This window comes from Lepus europaeus, chromosome 14, assembly GCF_033115175.1.
Source record: "Lepus europaeus isolate LE1 chromosome 14, mLepTim1.pri, whole genome shotgun sequence".
NCBI lineage: Eukaryota > Metazoa > Chordata > Mammalia > Lagomorpha > Leporidae > Lepus > Lepus europaeus.
In genome coordinates, this window is record NC_084840.1 from 77948496 (window position 1) to 77974254 (window position 25759).

At 38.0% G+C, this 25759-nt stretch overlaps 1 protein-coding gene across 7 annotated transcripts in view; it reads left to right on the top strand.

Annotated features, from left to right (window-relative positions):
* The window catches only part of TASOR2 (transcription activation suppressor family member 2), a 92774-nt gene that overhangs the window by 16706 nt on the left and 50309 nt on the right, over positions 1–25759 (top strand). For 2 of the 7 annotated variants that reach the window (XM_062211037.1, XM_062211038.1), the window contains 4 exons: positions 6586–6731; positions 7037–7132; positions 8851–8939; positions 21367–21458. In XM_062211037.1, the coding sequence (XP_062067021.1) occupies positions 6727–6731; positions 7037–7132; positions 8851–8939; positions 21367–21458 (282 nt within the window). In that variant the 5' untranslated portion in view covers positions 6586–6726. Of the gene's footprint in view, positions 1–1339; positions 1468–4349; positions 4416–6585; positions 6732–7036; positions 7133–8850; positions 8940–21366; positions 21459–24649; positions 24754–25759 lie in introns of those variants that run through there. The other 5 variants (XM_062211035.1, XM_062211034.1, XM_062211039.1 and 2 more) reach the window with 4 other exon arrangements.

Sequence of the window (25759 nt, forward strand, 5' to 3'; positions counted from 1 at the left end):
CGCCGGCACACTGGGTTCTAGTCCTGGTCGGGGTGCCAGATTCTATCCCGGTTGCCCCTCTTCCAGGCCAGCTCTCTGCTATGGCCTGGGAAGGCAGTGGAGGATGGCCCAAGTCTTTGGGCCCTGCACCCGCATGGGAGACCAGGAGAAGCACCTGCCTGGCCGCAGCGGCCATTGGAGGGTGAACCAATGGCAAAAAGGAAGACCTTTCTCTCTGTCTCTCTCTCTCACTATCCACTCTGCCTGTCAAAAAAAAAAAAAAAGAAAAAAAAAAAAGGATTGTGCTATTTGTACTGTTCTTGTAAAGCATGTTGAAATTCTCAATAATTGTTTAGAACACAGTTTCATCTCCTGATGAAAACTGGTAACTTTACCCACCACCTTTTTTTTTTTTTTTTTTTTTTTAAGTTTTATTTATTTATTTGAAAGAGCTTCAGAGAGAGGGAGAGACACACAGTGATAGAGGTATTTCCAACTGCTGGTTCAGTCACCAGATGGCTACAACAGCCTAGGTTAGGCCAGGCTGAAGCTAGGAACCAGGAGCTTCTTCTGGGTCTCCGACATGAGTGGCAGAGGCCCAAGCACTTGGGCTATCTTCTGCTGCTTTTCCCCAACTATTAGCAGGGAGCTGGACTGGAAGTGAAGCAGCCAGAAAATGAACCAGTGCCCATTTGGGATGCCAGGTCACAGGTGGAGGTTTTACCCAGTATGCTACAATGCTGGTCCCTACATTACCATCTTTTAATCTCCTTATTTACTTGTAGTTTCTTCAGTGTATCGTGTTCATACCTCTGCATTTGCTCAGACTGTTTGTACGATCTAGAAAACATCCATGCTTGATTATTCCTTTTGGGGCTTCTTTATCATTTGAATGCCTACCCAGATTTCAAGTTTCAAGGCTGTTTTTTTTTTTTTTTTAACATATCTCCAAGTCCATGGAATTGGTTGGTTGCACCACTATTCATCTAGTGCATCATGCTCTTGATATTTTGCTTGCTTCTGTTATCTTCAACCAGGCATGACCTATTCTTTTCATTATGGAATATGTTCTTTATAGTGAGGCAGAAGTGATTCTTGTAAACATAATTTATTTCTCTGTATAATTTTCTTTGGAAGCTGAAGCTAATTACTTCGAAAGGAAAAGCATTTTAGATTATGTTGTATTTCTGCTTATAGAGCAGATTTAATCCTTAGTTATGGAAACTTGTCAAAGGAGGTAAATAAGCAAAATTGTATTTTTAATGTGAATTAGATGCTCAAAAAAAGTTTAAGAGTAGATTTACTTTAAATGTAATTATTAACTTTGTGGTTTGTTTTTCTTCTTTCACTTTAGCATTTATGACATTAACAAAGGACAGAACTGTGTCAAGGATTCTGAGGGTATATATGGTGAAAATGAACTAAGCCCACCCTCTCAGCTACATTCTCTTTTAGAGAAGATCGAGACAGGGTTCATATCAGAAAAGAGTAGGTATTAAACTAAGTCCTATAAATTATTACTATTGAATACAAAATGGAATAACAATTTTTTGTTTTAATTTAGATCATGTAAAACAAAAGCACATTTTTAAAATTAGAATTTCCAGTAGCAACAGCGTTTTTATACTTATTAACAAGATTAAGTTTTCACATTGCGTCTTAAAAGTTATTTTCTTCTATTTATATTTCCTTGAAATTATGAGTTATTTTTATTTTTGAATTGAGGCATTTTAAATGGTGCAAGTAAAATGTTTCTGTAAGAAAAGCCTGAATTGCAGTAATATGTATCATTGCTGTAGTCATTATTAACAGTTTGGTTTCCCGTCCTCTGTATATTACTTAAGGGTACCTTGAAATATATGATTTTATTTTATTTTATTACTAAAACATCATTATTTGTATTTATCTTAAACCAATTATCCCTTAATGTCTTAAAAATAATACATGTAGGATTAAATGTTTAAGGAATGGACTGTTTTGTCAACAACTATCAAATGGCTTATTTTGACCTGATGGAATATTTATATGTCTTTAGTATTAACAGATGTGGGATATAATCCTTCTATAGAGAGATGTGGTCATGAAAGTTATGCAGAGATATACATGTAGCTTTTTCTTTTATGAAAGTTACACAGAGAGAAAAAGAGAGGCAGAGAGAGAGATAGAGAGGTCTTCCATCTGCTGGTTCACTCCCCAGTTGGCTGCAATGGCCAGAGCTGCACTGATCTGAAGCCAGGAGCCAGGAGCTTCCTCCAGGTCTCCCAAGCGGGCGCAGGGGCCCAAGGACTTGGGCCTTCTTCTGCTTTCCCAAGCCATAACAGAGAGCTGGATCGGAAGTGGAGCAGCCAGGAGTAGAACCAGCGCCCATATGGGGTGCCAGCACCGCAGGCGGTGGCTTTACCCGCTATGCCACAGCACTGGCCCCTGAAGCAGCTAGTTTTTAAAGAATTATTGTTACACGTAAGTTGACATTAGTTTATCTCATCAGCTGCTTTCGGATCAGTTGTGTATTGGGTGGAAAATAGGTGCCAGTGGCATGGCATATGGGAAGCTATTTTAGAATTTTCTCATCCCTATTATTAGAAATTAAAAAGAGAAATAAGTGTCTAAAACCAGTCCCTGTCCGTATTTCTGTGATGAGTTTTGACAGGAGGGAGGTTTTTGCTGAACATTTTAATTAGAATCTATCCTGTATCAAGCTGAACTTTAAGACTGAACGTTCATGGGACCGGAGCTGTGGCTCACTTGGCCTTTTGGCACTGGTATCCCATATGGGTGCTGGTTCTAGTCCTGGCTGCTCCTCTTCCAGTCCAGCTCTGGACTGGAAGCACTGCTTGGGCCCCTGAACCCACATAGGAGACCAGGAAGAATCACCTAGCTCCTGGCTTCGGATCGGTGCAGCGCCGGCTGTAGCAGCCATTTGTGGGGGTGAACCAGCGGAAGGAAGACCTTTCTCTCTGTCTCTCTCTCTCACTGCCTAACTCTACCTGTCAAATAAGTAAAAAGAAAAAAAAAGACAACGTACAGATAACAGAACTGTCCTAGTGTCCTAGTGTCCTAGTCCAGGTGCTTCAGGAAAACTTGATTTCCATAGCAGCCACTGTGATTGAACTTAACTTTTTCCCATGTGCACTCTACTGCTCACTTAAGCCCTAAGAGATATTCTTACTACTATATAGCCAGCACTTTTCAAGTTATCTTCTTAAATGTCTTAAGTTTGTTGAATAGCCCTTTCTTCATTTTCTTAATGCTCTGATAACCTTTCATGTTTAAATAAAGCTATGGGAATTGCTTAGCAAAAGTAAGGCTATTCATTTACAGAGGGTTTATATTCTTAATGCACTAATTATAAATGAAAATATATTGTAAAAAGAACAGCGAGCCTATTCTATTTTTTTTTTTTTTTAATTATTTTCTTGAGAGGCATAGCTACAGACAGAGAAAGAAACAGAGAGAGAGGTCTTCCATCTGCTGGTTTACTCTCCAAATGGCCACAATGGCCCGAACTAGGCCGATCTGAAGCCAGGAGCCAGGAGCTTCTTCCTGGTCTCCCATGTAGGTGCAGGGGGCCAAGCACTTGGGCCATTTTCTACTGCTTTCCTAGGCAATCAGCATGGAGCTGGATTGGAAGTGGAGCAGCTGGGACTCGAACTAGTACTCACATGGGATGCCGGCACCTCAGGCAGATGCTTAACCTACCATGCCATGGCACCAGCCCCAAGCATATACCTCTTGAGAATATGATTGAAGTCATGAATACTAAAAATTGGCTGTGGTGTTTCCAACAGCTTTGCTTTGGACATTCTTCTGGTAGCATTAAAATTATAACTTTATAAATATATTGCTATTTGGAGAATGCTGACCTAAAGGGGAAAGCATCTTCAACTATAAATAAATAGTTTTGGAAATAATATACAAACAGCAATAATTCATTTGCTCCTTGTTTCTCTGTGTTTGTTCATAGCTGTATTACATGTATTCATAACTTTATGGAACAGTATTCCCCGTACTGATGCTTAATAAATAAAGTGTTCTCTGACCACATGTAGTTGGGAAACACTGTTAGTTTTTTTTTTTTTTATTGCCCCATCTCTTACTGTTTTCAGTTTTTCAGTTTACTGTTGTGCATTATGATGCTCAAAATAGGGATATTTGCAGGATTCAGTACTTCCCAAGCTTAATCTGTTCCTACCCATTAATATGTTACAGAATTCAGAGAAGTAAATAATCGTAGTCTTCACTGGCAAAACTTGATTTTTTTTTTTTTTTTTTTTTACTTTTGTGTCACTATTAACATACTTCTCATATACTGGGCATCAGACTGTATATAAGTTTTTAAAAATTATCTTGCTTTTTTTTTTTTGTTTGAGGCACAGAGAAAGAATTCCCATTTACTGACGCAGTCCTCAAGCAGCTGCCTAATCCAGGTTTCCCAAGTGAGTGGCAAGGATCCAACTTTTGAATCATTACCTGCTTCCTCCAAGGGTGTTCATTAGCAGGAAGCTGAAATCAGGAGTGGAGCCAGGATTTGAGTCCAGGCACACTAACATGGAATGCAAGTGCCCCAACTGGTATCTTAACTGCTGTGTCGAATGCCCTGCCCCATCTTGGTTTAATAAAACTGTTAAATATAGGAGAGATTAGATTATTACAACGTAGCGGTTAAGGTTCTGCTTGGGACATCTGCATCATATGTTGGAGTACCTGGTTCAAATCCTCGATACTCCATTTCTGACCCAACTTCGTGCTAATGTGCACCCTGTAGACAGCAGATAAATGCTAAAGTACTTGGGTCTCTGCAGCCCATGTGAGAGACCCAGAATTCCAGGCCACTGGCTTTCCCTAACCCAGCCCTGGCTGCTACAGGCATCTGAAGAGTGAGCCAGTAGATGAAAGAGCTCTCTCTGTGTCTCTCTCTGTCTTTCTAATAAAAATGAAAATAAATAAATTTATATTAAATATTACAGTTTCAAAATTCTGGTTTCTAAAGGATTTTTTTAAATTTATTTTATTCATTTGAAAGAGTTACAGAGAGAGAAAGGGAGAGAGAGATTCCATTTGCTCTTTCATTCCCCAAATGGCCTCAACGGCTAGGGCTGGGTTAGGCCGAAGCCAGGAGCCAGGAGCCAGGGGCTTAATCTTGGTCTCCCACAAGGGGGCAGGGGCCCAAGGACTTGGGCCATCCTCTGCTACTTTCCTAGCCTCATCAGCAGGGAGCTGGATCAGGAGTGGAGCAGTTAGGACTCCAACCGGTGCCCATTTGGAATGGCTGGCATTGAAGGTGTTTAGGCTAGGAGTGCATATTATTTATAGATAAGTTTGAAAATACACAGGATTCCTAGATTTTTTTTTTTTAGTAATATATTTGTGGATATTTTACTATTTAAATCTGTTCAGAATATCCATGTTTTTGCAAGATTGATATGCTGATATTGAAGGAGAAAGTGAAACTGAGCAAATGTAAAAGTGAAACTTAGAACAGTAGATAGTAGCACTAGCTCTAGGATATTTTTAAACATCTCATCCTTTTTTCTCCTGTCTTTTCAATTTACAGCCTTTTATTTTGGTACTAGGAAGTATCTTGATAATAGAAGTATTAGAATGATTTAGTTCAGGTTGAGTTTAGTAAAATACTTATCACTTCTGTGATAGTCTAATTTTTGTGTATGTTTTGTTTGTAAGTTTAATTAAAATGCATTTTTCCTTAAATTTTGAGTTTTAATGTAGTAGGCATAATTTTGGTAAAAGTAACAAGCAATATTGTACTTATTTATGCCATAAGATGAAAATTTCCAGTGCTAAGTAAATCGTTCCATTCGCCTTACTTATACATAATAGGTTTTTGTAAATCACTCTCACAACTCTGATAAAGAGAGTATAAAGAATACAAATAGAAGAGAATAAAATAATTCAAATGGTTACATGTTCTGAGTAGTTGTTAGGCTTCTTGCTGAAGTGAAAAAGAATCAAGAGGCAGTCAAGAGAACTATTGGATCCAATCTAGTACATGGATGTAGTTTGAAAAAAACACTTTCAAAAAATGTAATATAGTTTTGTAAAATGAAAAATGCAATACAATCCATAGACAGTAAAATTGAAAAGATGCCTCTTGGTTAGAGAAACAATGATTTGTAATTTGTTTGAGGACTAAGCAGTAGTTGGGCCCTTGAAAGGAACTTAACATACTTATTTGGGGATTTGATGAGAAGTTTTGAAGGGTAGATTTATCAGAATGTAGCACAGTTTTTAAAAAACTAAAGGTGAGAAACACTGGTCCAAGCAATTGTTAACTTCCACCGCGAAACTACAGTTGCATCTGCTTTTGACCAACTGTGGTTAAAACCAAAAGGCATAATGGGTCTGGCAAGACATATTTTAGTACCTGTATTAAAAGTAATTCACCTTTAGATACAATTTATTTAGTTTTTGTTTTTCCACATGAGGGGCCTTTTAGAGTGTATTGATAGTACAGATATTTTAACTGTAACATAATGAAATTCTTAGTCATCCAGGAAAAGAATGGTTGACATTAAGTCAACATGCCCCTCTTTACCCTATCTTTTGGTTATCTTAAACAGCTGCTTTATTTCTGTTTGTGTTTTACAGTTTTCAAGAAAGTGTCCTTGAATTCAAACTCTGTCTTCCAGAGAGCAGTTTCTCTTCTTCATACTTCTTACTTGGACTCTGCATCTGAGCCTGGCTTTCAGTATAGTCAAGTGACTTTGGTGAAAAATGACATTTTCTTAAATGAGGTGAGGTGTTTGGTACATGTTCTAGATTTAAATTAAGTATACCCATAATTTTTGATATATAAGCCTAGCACTTTTTAGCTAACATTTTTTCAGAGGAGACAGCAGATTATTAGGAATATCTACTTAGAAAGTAATATATTCTAGGGAATAGAAAAACAATATTATTAGTCTTTTATTCATTTGAAAGAGTTAGAGAGCGAGGGAGAGATAGAGATTTCCAGGAGGAATTCAGATGATACATTTAAATGTTAAATTTGCAAAAGAAAATAGTATATTTATAGCATTTGGTTATTTTCTTTATACAGTACAGAAACTTTTACCAACAAAAAAAGGCCAGTAACTATACTCCAGAAGAACTTCAAGAAACTTACGGGTTTCTTCTGTTTGAAACTGAAAACCAGGTAAGGGAATTAGGTTATAGAAAATTTGTTCTGTGGTATTAATGTACAAAATTAATTGTATCATTAACCTTAAATACAGGTGTTCCAGTTCTATAAATCTGTAAGAGTACCAATTCATCATTACTTTTTGTTACTTAGTTTCATAGCAGTGTAAATGAAAATGAAAGCCAGTCATAACAGAGATTTAATTTTTGTAACTTTTCGTGATTACTCTTAATATGTTTCTAAACTTCTGGTAGGATTTGGATTCAAATAGATTTCTTTGGTGGCAGTATTGTCCTTTAATAAAGTGAATTGACAATTCTCTATTCTGAATCATCATTGCATAGATTTTTTTGTTTCCTATAAAGGAATTTCAAGTTTAAATTACATGTTTTTGGGGCTGAGGTAAATATTTTCAACATTCTAGTTAAATAGAATTGTTTCATGCCTTTCTTTGAAGACTGAACATGTATATTATTGCCCGAATCTAAATTGTGGGAGAAGGAAATTATGGTATGTAGGGTATGCATCCGAAGTTGTGTATGGTTACTTAGATACAATTTAAATAATACCAGAGATTATCATCAAAGCTGAAGATAATTCTGAGATACAAACTTAGGCTGGGTTAATAGTTTATAGAGAGGGGCCAGTGCTATGGCATATTGGGTAAAGCCACTGCCTGCAGTGCTGGCATCCTATATGTGTGCTGGTTCGAGTCCTGGCTGCTTCACCTCTGATCCAGCTCTCTGCTATGGCCTGGGGAAACAGTAGGAGATGGCCGAAGTCCTTGGGCCCCTGCACCCGCATGGGAGACCCAGAAGAAGCTCCTGGCTTCAGATTGGCGCAGCTCTCGCCGTTGTGGCCATTTGGGGAGTGAACCAGCAGATGGAAGAAGACCCTCTCTCTCTCTCTCTGCCTCTCTCTGTCTCTCCTTCTCTGTGTGTAACTCTGACTTTCAAATAAATAAATAAATAAGTCCTTAAAAAATAGCTTATAGAGAAGCACAAGGCCAGTGTTGTGGCTCAGCAGGTTGGGACACCACCTGTGGTGCTGGCATTCTGTATGACCTATGGTTTGAGTCCTGGCTGCTCCTTGCTGATACGCCTGTGAAAGCAGTGGAAAAGATGTCCCAGTTGCTTAGGCCCCTGCCACGCAAGTGGGAGACTCAGATGGAGTTCAAGGCTCCTGGCTTCAGCCTGGCCCTGCCCCAGCCATTTTGGCTATTTGTGGAGTGGGCCAGTTGGATGGAGGAGCTTTGTTTCTGTGTCTCTCTCTGTGACTCTGCTTTTCAATTAATAATTTCAAAGGAAAAATGTAGATTAGCTTAAGGAATAATTAATGATGCAAGGATTATATAGTAATGCTAGAAGAATTTAGTCCTTTTAAATTTAGTCATCAAATCCAAATAAAATGTGCTCTGAGTTCACACTAAAAATGACGTTTGGAGATAAGACATTTTCAGATTTAGTGTTCTAAAGCTATAACTGGAGAAGAAATCTTCAAGAGAGGATTTACTTGTGACTTTGTTTAATTTGGTTTAACTAGTGACAATTTTATCCATAGAAATGGTATATTTTATGAAAAACTTTGGACTATTAATTAAAACTTGATTGTTGTATATAGGCTTGCTTTGTGCCATGAATACATAGAGTGAATGGATCCTTTATTTATTTTAAAGCGTTTAGATTATAGCATTATTTCATTGCCTCCCTAAAGACTGATAATAAGCAAAGTAGTATCTTTTGTTTGAAGGCAAAATTGGTATGTCAGCGTGGACTCTGTGTTGGCAGCAGTTCTATTACCACTCTGGGTGATCCATCTAAAGGTAAGTCTGTAAGTAAAAAAAACCTTTCACAAGATGAAGTGAAATTTAGTTAATTTCATAAGACATCTATGTTGAAAGCCAGTTTTATTAATGTCAAACAGTTCATAAATTTTAGCATCGGCACTTTAAACTCATAAATGAGTTTTGAATTTAAAACTTAGAGTATTTTTCAGTTCCAAGAGATTAGTATTGTCCTGAGGAACTCATCTAAACTATCATAATGGCAATAGGAATAGAGAACAGATGGAACTCACCAAACCCGGCAACTATGGAATGGAGGAAAAAAAGAGAAATTGATAAAAAAAAAAAAAAAAGGTTTTAAACCTATACCATGGTATGTTGTTAATAGAACAGAGGCACAGAAGGAGAGAAACAGATTGCTCAGGAAGCTGGTGAGTTGAAAGAGAAAAGTAATCTAATGGCTAATATGAATTAGCACTAAATTTTTTTAAACATCTGTTTTCTCATCTGTGAAATCAGTTAAACTACTTTGTATAGTTGTAACAGTCAAAATAAGAAGTTCTCAGTAAATGACCAGTACTACTTTTGTGAGTTAAATTTGAGAAATAGTACATTTTTTTAGGTGTTATTGATAAAATAGTTGGGAAAAGGATGAGAACAAGTATGAGGCTGGGGTTTTAGTTGAAGCCAAGACATTGTTATAGGATATAGTGTAGAAGGAAAAGATGCAAAAGAACAGTACTTTCGGTTAAAGGGACTAGGATATGGGGAAATGGGAATATAGAATGAAGAAGGATTAAGAGCAGTTCATTGGATAGAGAATTGGAAAGTAGAGTTTCACATAAATAACAGGGATCTGAATAGAGGAGTATTTAGTGGTGCTGAGAGCTACAGAATGTGGAGGTCAGGACTGAGAAAAATTATTAGGCTTCATGGCTAGATCTCCACTGACTTTGTTTTTTAAAATAACAGCTTTATTGTGATATAATTCACATTTTATAGAATTTACAAAAAAATGTATTCACAGAGTTATGTAACTACCACCATGATGAATTTCCATTTTCATTACTGCGAAGTAGAAATCCTGTGGCAGTTAATAGGGACTCCCTGTTTTTCATTATGATCAGCCCTAAAAATTACATTTTACATCTGTAGATTAGCCTGTTCTGGACATTCTGTGTAAATCAAATATATGCAGTCTTTTGTGAATAATTTACTTAGCATGTTTTTGAGGTCCAACCATGTTGTAGCATATATCAGTACTTCATTTCTTTCTATGGTATATTTATTATGGTGTATTCTTTTATGTGGATATACCACATTTTCTTTATCCACTCAAATTTATGGGTACTTTTGGCTTTCATAAATAATTTCATAAAATTCGTGTTTAAATTTTTTGTGTGGATAATATTTTCATTTCTCTTGGGTTTGTTAGGAATGGAATCACAGGGTCATGTTTGTAAAACAAAAAATTTTTAACTTATATTTGTAATGGAAATTAAAGGTGATAAATTCATAACCTCAGTAACAAAACATGATACATTTTTTCTTCTTTTTTTCACCCCACTGTCTTCATTATGAAAAATTCAAACATATAGAAAAGTAGAGCACATGATGTGGTATACCCAACACCTAAGTTTAACAGATAATAATTTGCCTTATAGGCTTTACATTTTTTTCCCCTGAAGAATTTGAAAGTAAAATACAATTGAACACCTCAGCTTGAGAGGCTGGCTTCACTAGACTGGTGTGGGTAGAAGTTGGTTGTTCCTGACAAGGCACAATCTTCATAGCACATAGCTGAAGTTGATAGTCATAGTTTTGGCTCAGATTATAACTGGAAAGTTTTGTGTTAACAGTCTTGTTTCTATTAGTTAAGTGTTTTTTTTTTTTTAGTTTAAAAGCTTATTGATCTTTTTAAATCTTCTCGAGAACACTGTGGTTTCTATGATCCAGGTCTACCTTCCTCTCTTGGGTGACTTATTTATAACCTGGAACACAAGCAAATGACCACAGATTCATTGCTCATTCTCGCTATCACTATGTCAATGCTTTCCACTCACTGTCTTTTCTGTTTCAAAAGGGGGAATATTTGTGAAGTCCATCCTTTCCTCCTTACTTCGACTGCTGCTGTCTTGTTGAGAGCCCCCTTTCCTAATTGGTCTTGATTTTTTTCTCTCTTGATGGGAAATCTGCTTATCAGATGGTTCTCTGCTACCTACAGAATAAAGTCTTAAGCTAATTTTCAAGTCATGCGAAGATCTTCACTATCCAGTTCCAACCTTCCTTATCAGCCTCAGCTTTTACCACTTCCTCCCCATTCCCAACACTGGCTTAATTCCCAATAGTGTGTGATCCTTTATATTTCCATACTTTTGTTCATTATACTTTCTACTTAGGATTTCATTCCCCCATCTATTTAAACAATCCCTTTTTTAAAAAATCTCACTATTTTTTATTTTATTTTATTTTTTACCTAAAAACCTTTAAGGTATATGAACTTCATGCATATCATATATAGAAATTTAGGAACATAATGATTCTTCCCATTCAACCCTTCCTTTCACCTGTATTTCCACCTTTCTTCCTTCTCCCTCTTCTATTCCTCTTCTTATTTTTTACTAAGATCTATTTTCAATCAACTTTATACTCATAAGACTAACCCTACACTAAGTAACACTACACAGATAGTATGGAGGAAAAAAACTGCTCCTCGACAGTCAAGACAAAATGCTGTTCAGAGTCGTCACATCTCAAAAGTGTTAATTTCACATCTATAAATTACCTTTTAGGTGCTCTGTTAGCTACCACAGATCAGGGAGAACATATAGTATTTTTGTTTTTGAGACTGGCTTATTTCACTAAGTATAGTCATTTCCAGTTGCATCCATTTTGTTTTGCAAAAGACAGGATTTCATTTATTTTTACCACTGTGTAGTATTCCATGGTATACATATCCCATAATTTCTTTATCCAGTCCTCAGTTGATGCACATCTGGGTTGATTCCATATCTTAGGTATTGTGAATTGAGCAGCAATAAATATGGGGGTACACATTACTCTTTCATATGCTGATTTCATTTCCTTTGGGTAAACTCCCAGGAATGGATGACTGGGTCAATTGGTAGGTCTATAGTCAGATTTCTGAGATATTTCCATACTGTGTTCCATAGTGCCGGTGCCAGTTTACATTCCTACTAGCAGTGGATTAGGGTAACTCTTCCCCCATACCCTTGCTAGCATTTATGACTCCTTCTTTTCCAGACATTTAATTATATTATTTCTGTACTCATATAGTTCTTCATAACACTACCTTTTTTAAAAGAAAGCTTTTATTTAATAAATATAAATTTCATAGATACAGCTTTAGGAATATAGCAGTTCCTCGCCCTATACTCCCCCTTCCACCCCTATTCCTATCCCACCTCTTACTCCCTTTCCCATCCCATTCTTCATTAAGATTCATTTTTAATTATCTTTGTATACAGAAGACCAACTCTATACCCACACAAAGTATAAAGTACTGTTTGAAGACAAGTTTTATCGTTAATTCTCATAGTACAACTCATTAAAGAAAGAGGTCCTATGGGGGGAGCAAATGCATAGTGATTCCTGTTGTTGAGTTAACAATTGACACTCTTATGACATCAGTGATCACACAGGGCTTTTGTCATGAGCTGCCAAGGCTATGGAAGGCCCCCCCCCCCCTTTTTTTTAAGAGTTATTTATTTATTTGAACGTCAGAGTTACACAGAGAGAGGAGAGGCAGAGAGGGGTCTTCATCCACTGGTTCATTCTCCAGCTGGCTGCAATGGCCGGATTTGCGTCAATCTGAAGGCAGGAGCCAGCAGCTTCTTCTGGGTCTCCCACACGGGTGCAGGGGCCTAAGGACTTGGGCCATCTTCCACTGCTTTCCCAGGCCACAGCAGAGAGCTGGATCGGAAGTGGAGCAGTTGGGACTTGAAGTGGTGTCCATATGGGATGCCAGTACTGCAGGCAGTGGCCTTACCAACTACGCCACAGTGCCGACCACTATGGTAGCCTTTTGAGTCCACAAACTCTGTCAGTATTTAGACAGGGTCATAAGCAAAGTGGAAGTTCTCTCTTCCCAGAAAGGTACCTCCTTCTTTGATGGCCTCTTTTTTCCACTGGGATCTCACTCACAGAGATCCTTCTTGTAGGTCATTTTTTGCCACAATGTCTTGGCTTTCCATGCTTGAAATGCTTCTCATAGTGTCAATTTTACTTCTACAGGTTTTCTTTTAGGTACTCAGTTGTCACAGATCAGGGAGAACATACGATATTTTTCCCTTTGGGACTGGCTTATTTCACTAAGTATGATGTTTTCCAGATTCATCCATTTTGTTGCAAATGACCAGATTTCTTTTTTTTTTTTTAACCACTGTGTAGTATTCCATAGAGTACATATCCCATAATTTCTTTATCCAGTCTTCCATTGATGGGCATTTAGGTTGATTCCATGTCTTAGCTGTTGTGAATTGAGCTGCATTATACACGGAGGTGAAGATAGCTCTTTTATTTGCTGACTTCATTTCCCTTGGGTAAATTCTGAGGAGTAGGATGGCTAGGTCATATGGTAGGACTATATTCAGATTTCTGAGGTATCTCCAAACTGTCTTCCATAGTGACTTAACCAGTTTACATTCCCACCAACAGTGGATTAGAGTGCCTTTTTCCCCATATCCTCTCCAGCATTTGTTGTTTGTTGATTTCTGTATGAAAGCCATTCTAAGTGGGGTGAGGTGAAACCTCATTGTGGTTTTGATTTGCATTTCCCTGACAGCTAGTGATCCTGAACATTTTTTTCCTGTGTCCGTTGGCCATTTAGATTTTTGCTTTTGAAAAATGTCTGTTGAAGTCCTTGGCCCATCTCTTAAGTGAGTTGTTTGTTTTGTTGTTGTGGAGTTTCTTGATCTCTTTGTAGATTCTGGTTATTAACCCTTTATCAGTTGCATAGTTTGCACAGAATTTCTCCAGTTCTGCTGATTACCTCTTCATTTTCCTGTTTCTTTTGCTGTACAGAAACGTCTCAATTTGATGTATTCTCAGCTGTAATTTTGGCTTTGTCTGCCTGTGCCTCTGCAGTCTTTGACAAGAAATCTTTGCTTGTGCTTGTATCTTGCAGGGTTTCTCTGATGTTCTGTAATAATTTGATGGTGTAGGGTCATAGATTTAGATTTATTTTTTTTTTACCTTTTTTTTTTAACTTTTATTTAATGAATATAAATTTCCAGTGTACAGCTTATGGATTACAATGGCTCCCCACCCCATAACTTCCCTCCCACCCGCAACCCTCCCCTCTCCCGCTCCCTCTCCCCTTCCATTCGCATCAAGATTCATTTTCAATTCTCTTTATATACAGAAGATCAATTTAGTATAAAGATTTCAACAGTTTGCACCCACATAGAAACACAAAGTGAAACATACTGTTTGAGTACTAGTTATAGCATTAAATCACAATGTACAGCACATTAAGGACAGAGATCCCACATGAGGAGCAAGTGCACAGTGGCTCCTGTTGTTGACCCAACAAATTGACACTCTAGTTTATGGCGCCAGTAACCATCCTAGGCTGTCGTCATGAGTTACCAAGGCTATGAAAGCCTTCCAAGTTTACCGACTCTGATCATATTTAGACAAGGTCATAAAAGACAGAGTGAGGATAGTAACCAATGATCCTAAGAGTGGCATTTACCAGGTTTGAACAATTATACAGCATTAAGTGGGGAAGAGGACCATCAGTACACACAGGTTGGGAGTAGAGCCATTGGTGGTAGAGTAGAGGTTATGATTACAAAGGAATGAGGCCCAAGTGCACTAGACAGGGCCTAGAACAAAGGACAGAGTCATTATTAGAGGAGCTAAGAAAGGTGCTGTCTAAGCTACAACTAATTTTTCTGATTGAGAGGCAAATAGAACCTGATAGAAGGGGCTTGATAATAATCTGGTGGGCTTTAGGCCTTGTAAATTCAGAGGCCCAGACCTATCTATCTCTTCACATGGGGTATATCCTAAGGGAGATGTGAACCTCCTAGGGGAAGGCACTCTGTTGACTTTCATTACTTGGCTGGCCTGGGAGGAGAGCTGGCCAGGTAAAGGCAGGGGGCATCTCTAACAAGAAATTTATAGTTCTGCCTGCAATGTTGCTGACCCTACTTGACCATCCCCTCAGCTGCAGTGGTCACTTTGGAAGTTGGGCTGAGTGAAGGGCTTTTCAGCTTAGAGCCAATAAGATCTGTGGCTCTGACCTGGGCATCCTTCGACTCCAGGGCAGGTCCATTTCCAGTGATCCAACTCTTGGCAGAGCTGCCAGGGCTCTTCACAAGCTGACTTCTGCTGAAGCCCAGGCTTACCACATTGAAAGCCACTGCAGTGGACTGGCCTGTTGGGTCTCTTTGAGGCAGATCACTGTACAGATCAGCCATTAATAGGCCTGCCACCCATTGCTTCTGATGCCGAGCTTTCTTTTCCTCCTGGTTTGTGTTAAAGCAGACCAGAGGATGCAAGTCAAGGGAGTGCCCAAGTCCCCTCTCTAATCTTCGGTGGCCTGAACTACAAGTCTATAGTCACAGGCATGTTCTGTAGTAGTTTTTCTAAGGTAGACAATGCCCATGAGGAAAATTATATTCTCACTTTAAAACTTTCTTTCCCTTTGGTCTGAAAGGGAGGTTTTTTCTACTTACTGTATACTTCGCTGATGGCGAAGTGAATCTAGCTATGAGATTATTATTTGAGTTCTTATTTTGGCTATGCTATTACAGAAAAATGTTAGCCATCTCTTTTATAAGGTCTAAAGATTAAATTGTGCGTCCTACAGATTCCTTCATAATAGAATTAGTTTCCTACCTTGAAGACAATAGAGAAATGAAAGAACAAGTTGGGCTTAGAATAGAGAAATGAGGGAGCAAGTCCTAGATCACTTGCTGACAATAACAATATCACATGAATACTTAGCAAACCGTTTCAACCATTAGATAACAACTTAAGAAAACATTTACCAGAAGGTCCAATGCCTTCTATAAATTTTAAGAATCATGTATTTGAAAACACCTCTTAAATATCTAACATGGTGTAGTTTGTTTAACCAGCAAACTTAAGCACAAACATCTAAAATGTTTTTAGTTTCTTTCTGCCAACATGTTTAAAACATATGATACACAGATTCAGGTCACTCAAATTAAAATGTATCTTTGATTGATTTTAGCAGCTTAAATTTATGGACAATCTTATCTATAAGCCATTTAAAATAAAACTCTTAATAAAATTTCCCCATGTGGACATACAATATGTACACACATATAACATAGCATAACAGACCAATATAGCAATTTTAATAATAGCTTTTAAAATCTTTAACTCTTTTTGTAGATTGCCAATTGATTTGAATTGCTTTTTCTTTTTAGTAACCTCAGTTAACCATACTTTCTCTCAGTTGGTACTGTTAATACATTATTGGCTTCATCTGTTTACAGAGCCATCCCAAAGTACTGAATACAATAAAAGTGGCTGGAAAAAGTCCATAGGAACCTATAGGAGGACAGCTAAACACAGAACCAACAACGCTTTAGTTTTATGAGCAGCACATCATATATAACTGTGGATGACAAAAGACTTTAAGTCGCCATGTTTAAAATTATAAACTCATCAACCAACAAGAGGCACTTGCTTACTTCACAGTATTTTTGAAAGCACCTGTAGGATTTTACAAGTATTTAACCCTTTAGGCCTCTGGGGCTTTCTCATTAAGATAACTATCATGTCTAGTAACACAAAATCATTAGACTTTTTATTTCTCAAACATTTGTATTAATAGCATTTTCCATTATAGAAACTTAAAGTCTGGTACCACATCACATCTTGACAGTCCTTCTAATATACTCCAAATAGACTGATTAGTTGGTGTCTCTATAAGATGAGAGACATAGGTCCTTCGATTTTTTCAGTTGGGCCCAAACTGGAAAAACCAAAGTCCAGGATTTACTGGAAATTTTAGAGACCAGATTGTTTGAAACTTTGATTTTTTGAATGCCTGTCAAGAATGCCAAGAAGGCTCAAAATCCAAAATATCTGGTTGAAATAAGATTTCTTAAAATCATGACATAACATAGACCAAATTTGATCATTGTTACAAGGTGATTATTCAAATTTTTGAAAAAAGCACATATTTAAATAACCCATAGCTCTTAATAAAAATTTAGCTGTTTTTGAACAATTAGAGTTTAAAAGACATCAAGAGAACATCATAGATTACTTTAACACATTGCTTTAACAGAGCATCAGAGTTTAATTCTATGTCAAAGAGAAATTGAGCTTCCTGTGATCTTTTGCTGTGAGGTTTCCTTCCTTTACCTTCTTTCATATTGGTGACCATGTTTCTGTGTTTCTGTGTGTAAGACATCTTTAAGCATCTTTTGCAGGGCAGGATGAGTGGCAACAAATTCTTTCAGTTTCTGTTTGCTATAAAAAGTCTTAATTTCACCTTCATTCACAAATGAGAGCTTTGCAGGATATAGTATTCTGGGCTGGCAATTTTTCTCTCTTAGTACCTGGGCTATGTCTCGCCATTCCCTTCTAGCTTGTAGGGTTTCTGATGAGAAGTCTGCTGTGAGTCTAATTGGAGATCCTCTAAGAGTGACCTGACGTTTCTCTCTTGCACCTTTTAGGATCTTTTCTTTATGTTTCACTGTGGTGAGTTTGATTACAACATGTCATGGTGAGGATCTCTTTTGGTCATGTTTATTAGGGGTTCTATAAACTTCCTGTACTAAGATGCCTCTGTCCTTCTCCAAACCTGGGAAATTTTCTGCTAGTATCTCACTGAAAATGCCTTCTAATCCTTTCTCCCTCTCCATGCCTTCAGGAACTCCTAGAACCCGAATGTTGGGTTTTTTAATAGTATGCTGTAGATTCCCGACAATATTTTTTAGATTTCTAATTTCTTCTTCTTTTCTTTGGTTTGCCTGTTTCCTTTCCTGTTTTCTGTCTTCTAAGTCTGATATTCTCTCTTCTGCTTCGCCCATTCTGTTTTTAAGGCTCTCTAATGTGTTTGTCATTTGATCTATTGAACTCTTCATTTCATTATGATTTCTAGTCACTACCAGAGTTTCTTGTTCCACTAGTTGTTTCATTTCATTTTGATTCCTCCTTAATATTTCACTTTCACGAGAGAGATTTTCTATCTTGTCCATGAAGGATTTCTGTAGTTCAAGAATTTGTTTTTGAGAACTTCTTAATGTTCTTATCAATTTTTTGAGATCCGCTTCTTGCATTTCTTCGATCTCATCATCTTCATAATCTTGAATTGGGGTGTCTTTTTCATTTGAGGGCATCATAGTGTCTTCCTTGTTCTTGTTAGCTTGGTTTTTGTGTTTGTTGTTTGGCATGTTGGAGATATTTGGTTTCTTCACTGTGGTGTTTTTTCTTGTTACACTATGGCTCTATATTAAGTGGACTGTCTGCTTTCAGTGGAGCCTTAGAGGCTTGAGATGAGTGTGGACTGAGAGCTGTGTTTGGTTCCTCAGGGTTGAGGGTGTGTCAAAGATGACACTCCCAGGTTAGGTGTGGTAAATCTCTCTTTCTTTTGTTGATTTAAAAGGGAAGTAATTCCGCACAGCTGAACGTAATTGGAGGTAGTTAGCAGGCAAATGATATACCCACAGGAGCCAGAGATTGGAAGCTCTTTCCCAAGGACCACACAGGGAATCTCTGCTGCCCTCAGTGTGGGCTCCAATTCTCCTGCAGTCTCCCACTGGGTTGCCAAGTTAGATGCTAATCTCCTGTTATTTCACCCCTCCCCCCAGAGTCAGGTTTTTCTGCTAGGCTCAGGGCCAGTGCAGATCTGAGGTCGCCCTGCTTATGACGTATGTCCAAAATGGCGCCTGCTCTGTCTTGCTCGCCTTTGAGAGGTGAGCGGAGAGAGAGAAACTTGTGTCTGTATCGGTCACTTTTTTTATTTTTTTCCTATCTCTCTTCTAGTTAGCCTGGTGAACTTTTCCCCACGGAGTTTCAAGCCTTGTTCCCTCTAGCCTCCTCTTTCGGCTTGCCCGCTGGTATCTCGGGCTATTGAGGTTCGGCTCACCTCGCGTTCCAGCGCTGGTGTGTTGAGTCTGCCGCTGGTGTCCCGAACTTGGGCTCCCACGCTCTCCACGCAGGTCCACTGTGAATCACTAGTTCCGGAAGAGTTTCCTCTGCTGTTTCATCCCCTACTCTTCCTTGACCCTGCAGTATCTCCACTTATATTAAACTTTCTCTCCCCCCGGACTAATAGTGTGCTCCCTGCCTATTCCACCATCTTGCCGCTCTCCCTCAATTATCTTTATATCCATAGATTTAGATCTTTAATCCATGCTGAGTGGATTTTTGTGTAAGGTGTCTTGCTTCATGCTTCTGCATGTGGAAATCCAGTTTTCTCAACACCATTTGTTGAAGAGACTGTCCTTCCACCAGAGATTGGTTTTAGCTCCTTGATCAAATGTAAATTGGTTGTAGATGTTCGGATTGATTTCTGGTGTTTCTGTTCTGTTCCATTGGTCTATCCATCTGTTTTTGTTCCAGTACCAGTCTGTTTTGATTATAGCTGCTGTGTAGTATTTCTTGAAATCTGGTGTTGTGATTCCTCTGGCTTTGTTTTTGTTGTATAAGACTGCTTTAGCTAATCAAGGTCTCCTGTGCCTCCATATGAATTTTAGCATCATTATTTTCAGATCTGAGAAGAATGTCTTTGGTATTTTGATTGGTATCTCATTGGATCTGTAAATTGCTTTTGGAAGAATGGACATTTTGATGATATTGATTCTTCCAATCCATGAACATGAAAGATTTTTTCATTTTTTTTAATCTTCTTGTATTTCTTTAATATTTTTAAATTCGCATCGTAGAGATCTTTGACATCCTTGGTTAAGTTTATTCCAAGGTATTTGGTTTTTTTATAGTTATTGTATAACACTTTTTTTTTTTTACATGAAAAAGATTTTTTAATTCAACTCTTAGCTACTTAGAACATGGAATTAATCAAAATAGCCCATTGCCAACACATACCTCACAATCAAGGTTTTACAGCACTCACTGATTTGCAGGTTTTCCTTTTTTTTCCAAAAAAATTAATGCATCATTGTGGTGACACTGACAAATACAGAAAGAAAAAGAGTAAGAGGCAGTTCATGACTCGAGCAGACTGCAGCACATAAGGCAATGACTACAGGCCAAGTACAGAAGATGCTGGAGAAAGGCTACTGAAGCACAAATTAGCCTTTCAGAATTAGTTACCTGGCATTGACTTGGGTCTTATTAAAACATTTATTTATTTTTACTTATTTTAAAGGCATTGAGAGACAGACAGGCAAAGAAAGAGACAGACAGAGATCCTCCATCTGCTGGTTCCCTCCCCAAATGCCTGCAACTGCTGAGGCCAGGGCAGGCTAATACCAGGAGCCTGGAACTCAATCCAGGTGTCTCTCTCTTTCTCTCTCTCTCTCTCTCTCTCTCTCTCTTTTTTTAAGAAAACTTTTATTTAATAAATATAAATTTCAAAAGTACAACTTTTGGATCATAGGGTTTTTTCCCCCATAACCACCCTCCCACCCACAAACTATCCCATCTCCCCCTCACTCTCCCATCCCATTCTTCATTAAGATTTGTTTTTAATTATCCTTATATACAGAAGATCAACTTAGTTTATACTAAGTAAAGATTTCAACAGTTTGTACCCACACAGACACACAAAGTATAAAGTATTGTTTGAAGACTACTTTACTGTTGATTTTCATAGTATAACACATTAAGGACAGAGATCCTACATGGGGAGTAAGTGCACAGTGACTGCTGGTATAACACTACTTTTTGCATTTAGTAATACTTGTTTACATTTCCATGTGCCCTCAAATGCAAAATATTCTTGACAAATACTTAATTAGCTACTAGCTACTGTATGTTGGGCTATGGTATATTTGCATTAACGAATATAACCCCTGCCTTAATAGAAGTTTTGATCTAGTACAATAAACTTGTTGATGGTAGAGACCTCATTTTATTTACTTTTGTATCACTACTTTCTAGTACAAAATCTGCCATATAGTAAACTTTCAGTGCATATTATTAAGTAATAAATGAAAATACTGATTTTTTTTTCCCAAAAGAGTAAATAGACTACTATATACCTTTTGGTTGAATGGTTGCACAGAGCAAAAAAACAAATTTTGGATTTTGTTTCAGTTCTTGTGCCTGATTAGAAAATGTATTATCAAACAAATATTTTTTAGTTTTGTTTCTGTAATTTTAGAATATCTCAGTGGCTCTCTAAAAGGTGTGCAGTATCAAAACAAATTTTTTTAAAAAAAACTCTTATTTATCCTTTGTTATTCTTGTTTAATGAAAAATATTCACTTGTGAGTTGTATCTATGTATTCTTTTTAAAGTGTAAATTAATCTGTATCTTATACTTTTATAGGTGTATACGTTTCGAAATACTCAGACTATCTTCATCCAAGACCGTGGTATCATGGGAAATCCGGCTATATTGTAATATTTAATCTAATTAAGGTAAAGCCCAGATGTGCTTTTTATGTAATTTTCTCATAAAAACTGAAGGTCATCCACTTGTGATGTTCTTTGTAGATTGTTAGGTAAATATAGCCCCTGCCAAATGTGGCTATCTAAGTGCAGGGAAAACAAAAATGTTTTATTTTAAAAACAAAACTTGGGGCCCAAGTTGTGGCACAGTGAGCTAAGCAGCTGCCTTCAACACCAGTATCCATATTGGAGAGCTGGTTCTAGTCCTGGATGCTCTGCTTCTGATCCAGCGTCCTGCTAATGCACCTAGTAAAAGCAGTGAAAGGTGGGCTGAAGTACCTGGGCCCCATCTAGGAGACCAGGATGGAGTTCCTGGCTCCTAATGTCAACCTAGCCCAGCCCTTGCTATTGTGGCCACTTGGATAGTGTACCAGAGGATAGAACTCTCTTGTCTCTCTCTCTGTGTAACTCTGCCTTTCAAATAAAATACAGTTTTTGAAAATCTCTACTGTCATTATCAAAGGTTGCTCTACCAGACAAAAGAAAAGAAAACTTTTCAGTGAAAGTCCTTTTTATTATTTTCAAGTTTAAAATAATTCACAGATAACTTGTTAAACCAACAGAGAAAAAAATTTTTTAAAGATTTATTACTTGAGGCCGGCGCTGTGGTGCAGTGAGTTAATACCATAGCCTGAAGTGCCAGCATCCCATATGGGCGCCGGTTCGAGACCCTGCTGCTCCACTTCCTATCCAGCTCTCTGCTAGGGCCTGGGAAAGCAGTAGAAGATGGCCCAAGTCCTTGGGCCCCTGTACCCGCATGGGAGACCTGGAAGAAGCTCCTGGCTCCTGGCTTTGGATCGGCACAGCTCCAGCTGTTGCAGCCAATTGGGGAGTGAACCATCGGATGGAAGACCTCTCTCTCTCTCTCTCTCTGCCTCTCCTCTCTGTGTAACTCTGACTTCCAAATAAATAAACCTTTAAAAAAAAAGATTTATTACTGTCTCCCAGGCACATTAGCAGAAAACTCAGTTGGAAGCAAAGTAACCACAACTCAAACCAGAAATTTCAGTATGGACTGAAGGCATCCCAAGCAGAAGCTTACCTTGCTACATAGTAACTCCCACTCCTTGTGGTATATTTTTACTTATTTAAAAGGCAGAGAAATATCTTTCATCACTGAATCACATTCAAAATACCTGCAAAGCCAGGATGCCAGAACTTAGTCTGGGTTTCACAAGTGGCTGGGAAAGACCCAAGAAGTTGAGCCATTATCTGCTGCCTCCCAGGGTATGCATTAGCAGGAAGCCAGGGTGGAATTAGAGATGGGACACCAATCTAGGTACACTAATATTAGCCACTACTGCTAAATGCTTGCCTGACAACTACATTATAAGCATGAAATAATAGAAAACAAGTATTTGCTCATAGAATGTGATTACAGTTATAAAACGTGAATTTAGAAAGCAATATGTCTGGTTTAAATTGTAAAAAAAAAATTTTTGCTTGTTTTTTAAGATTTATTTATTTATTTGAAAGGCAGAGTTACAGAGAAAGAGAGAGGGAAAGACAGAGAGAGAACTTCTATCTGCTGGTTCACTTCCCAAATGGCCGCATTAGCTGGAGCTAGGCCCATCCAAAGCCAGGAGCCAAGAGCCTCTTCTGGGTCTCCCACATGGTTGCAGGGCCCAAGAACTTGGGCCACCTTCCACTGCTTTCCTAGGCACATTAGCAGGGAGCTGGATTGGAAGTGGAGCAGCCAGGACTTGAACTGGTGCCCATATGGGATGCTGGTGCCACTTCCCACCACACAACAATGCCAGCCCCCAAATAAGTAGTCTTTATTCTTAAGGCGTCCAGACTTTGTTCACAGCTTTATGTGGCACCTAGAACTGATCATCTCACAAATTTTTAAATTCCTAAATAGTGCAGCTTAAGTGAAGTAAACCAATTAGTACTGTTGAACAAATAATAGGAAAGATAATTGTGGGTGGGCATTTTGAAGTTATTTCTGTGGTTTTGTTTTTATTTTTGTTTTATTTTTTCTATCTAGAAACCTTTTATTTAAGGTATACAAATTAAGAAGATAGTGATTCTTCCCACGCAACCCTCCACCCGCACTCCCACCCTTCTTTGTCCTCCCTCTCCTATTCCCACTCTTATTTTTTTATAAAGATCTATTTTCAGCTAACTTTATACTCTTAAGATTAACCCTATATTAAGTGAAGAGTCCAACAAATAGTGTGGAAAAAAAAGCACTGTTCCTCATCAGTTGAGACAAGGACTGTTCAAAATTATCACTTCCATAGATTACCTTTTAGGTACTCTATTATTTACCACAGATCAGGAAGAACATATGGTATTTGGATAATGGTTTCCAGTTGCATCCATTTTGTTGCAAATGACAGGATTTTTTTTCTGCTATGTAGTATTCCATAGTGTACATATCCCATAATTTCTTTATGTAGTCTTCAGCTAATAAGACATCTGGGTTAATTCCATATCTTAGGTATTGTGAATTGAGCAGCAATAAACATGCAGGTACAGATCACTCTTTCATATGCTGATTTCATTTCCTTTTGGTAAATTCCCAGTAGTAAGATGTCTGGATCATATGTTAGGTCTATATTCAGATTTCTGAGGTATCTCCATATTGTGTTCCACAGTGGCTGTACCAGTCTACATTCTCACCAGCAGTGGATTAGGGTACCTTTTTATTTTACATCTTCACCAACATTGTTGTTAAGTTGATTTCTGTATGAAACTAAATCTAACTGGGGTGATGACTAGTGATGCTGAGCAGTTTTTCATGTGTCCGTTAGGCATTTGAATTTCCTCTTTGGAAAACTGCCTGTTCAAGTCCTTTGCCCATTTCTTTACTGCATTGTTTGTTTTGTTGTTGTTGAGTTTTTAGAGCTCTTTATAAATTCTGAATATTAATCCTTTATCAGTTGCATAGTTTACAAATATTTTCCCCTATTTTGCTGGTTGCCTCTTCACTTTGCAGTATTTTTTGCAGTGCAGAAGCTTCTCAGTTTGATGTAATCTCATTTGTCAATTTTGGCTTTGATTGCCTGTGCTTCTGGGGTCTTTTCCAAGAAGTCTTTGCCTATGTCAGTCTTACAGAGTTTCCCCAATGTTCTCTAGTAATTTGATGGTATTGGATCATAGATTTAGGACTTTGATCCATTTTGAGAAGATTTTTGTGTAAGGTTTAAGATAGGGGTCTTGCTTCATACTTCTGCATGAAGAGATCCAGTTTTGCCAGCCCCACTTGTTGAAGAGACTGTTCTTGCTCCAGGGATCAATTTTAGCTCCTTTGTCAAAGGTAAGTTGGCTATAGATGTGTGGATTGACTTTGGGAGTTTCCATTCTGTTCCATTGGTCTACATGTCTATTTCTGTGCCAATACCCAGCTGTTTTGATTATAACTGCTGTGTAGTATGTCTTGTTTGTGTTGTGTTGTTTGCTTTAGCTATTCGGGGTCTCTTGTGTTTCCATATGAATTTTAGCATTGTTTTTTCTAGATCTGAGAAGAATATTGTTGCTATTTTGATTGGGATTGTATTAAATCTGGAAAGTGTTTTCAGTTTCCCCATTCAATAGGATGTTGGCCATGGGTTTGTCAGAAATTGCCTTGATTGTGTTGAAGAGTGTTCCTTCTATACCCAATTTGCTTAGAGTTTTCATCATAAAGGGGTGTTGTATTTTACTAAATATTTTCTTGGCATCTATTGAGATAATCATATGGCTTTTAAAAAGATTTATTTATTATTTATTTGAAAGTTAGAGTTACACAGAGAAGAAATGGCAGAGAGAGAGAGATCTTCCATTCACTGGTTCACTCCCTAGTTGGCTGCAATAGCTGGAGCTTGTGCGGATCTGAAGCCAGGAAGCAGGAGCTTCCTTCAGGTCTCCCACACATGTGCAGGGGCCCAAGGACTTGGGCCATCTTCTACTGCTTTTCCAGGCCATAGCCGAAAACTGGATTGGAAGTGGAGCAGTCGGGTCTCAAACCGGCACCCATATGGGATGCCTGCACTGCAGGCGGTGGCTTGACCTGCTACGCCACAGCACTGCCCCCATATGGTTTTTGTTCTTCAGTTTGTTAATATGATGTATCACATTGATTGATTTGCGAGTGTTGAACCATCCCTGCATACCAGTGGTATATCCTGCTTGGTTGGGTGGATGATCTTTCTGGTTTGTTGTTGGATTAGATTGGTTTCTATTTTGTTGAGGATTTTTACATCTATGTTCATTAGGTTAATTGGTCTGTAGTTCTCTTTCTCTATTTTATCTCTTTCTGGTTTAGGAATAAGGTGATGCTGGCT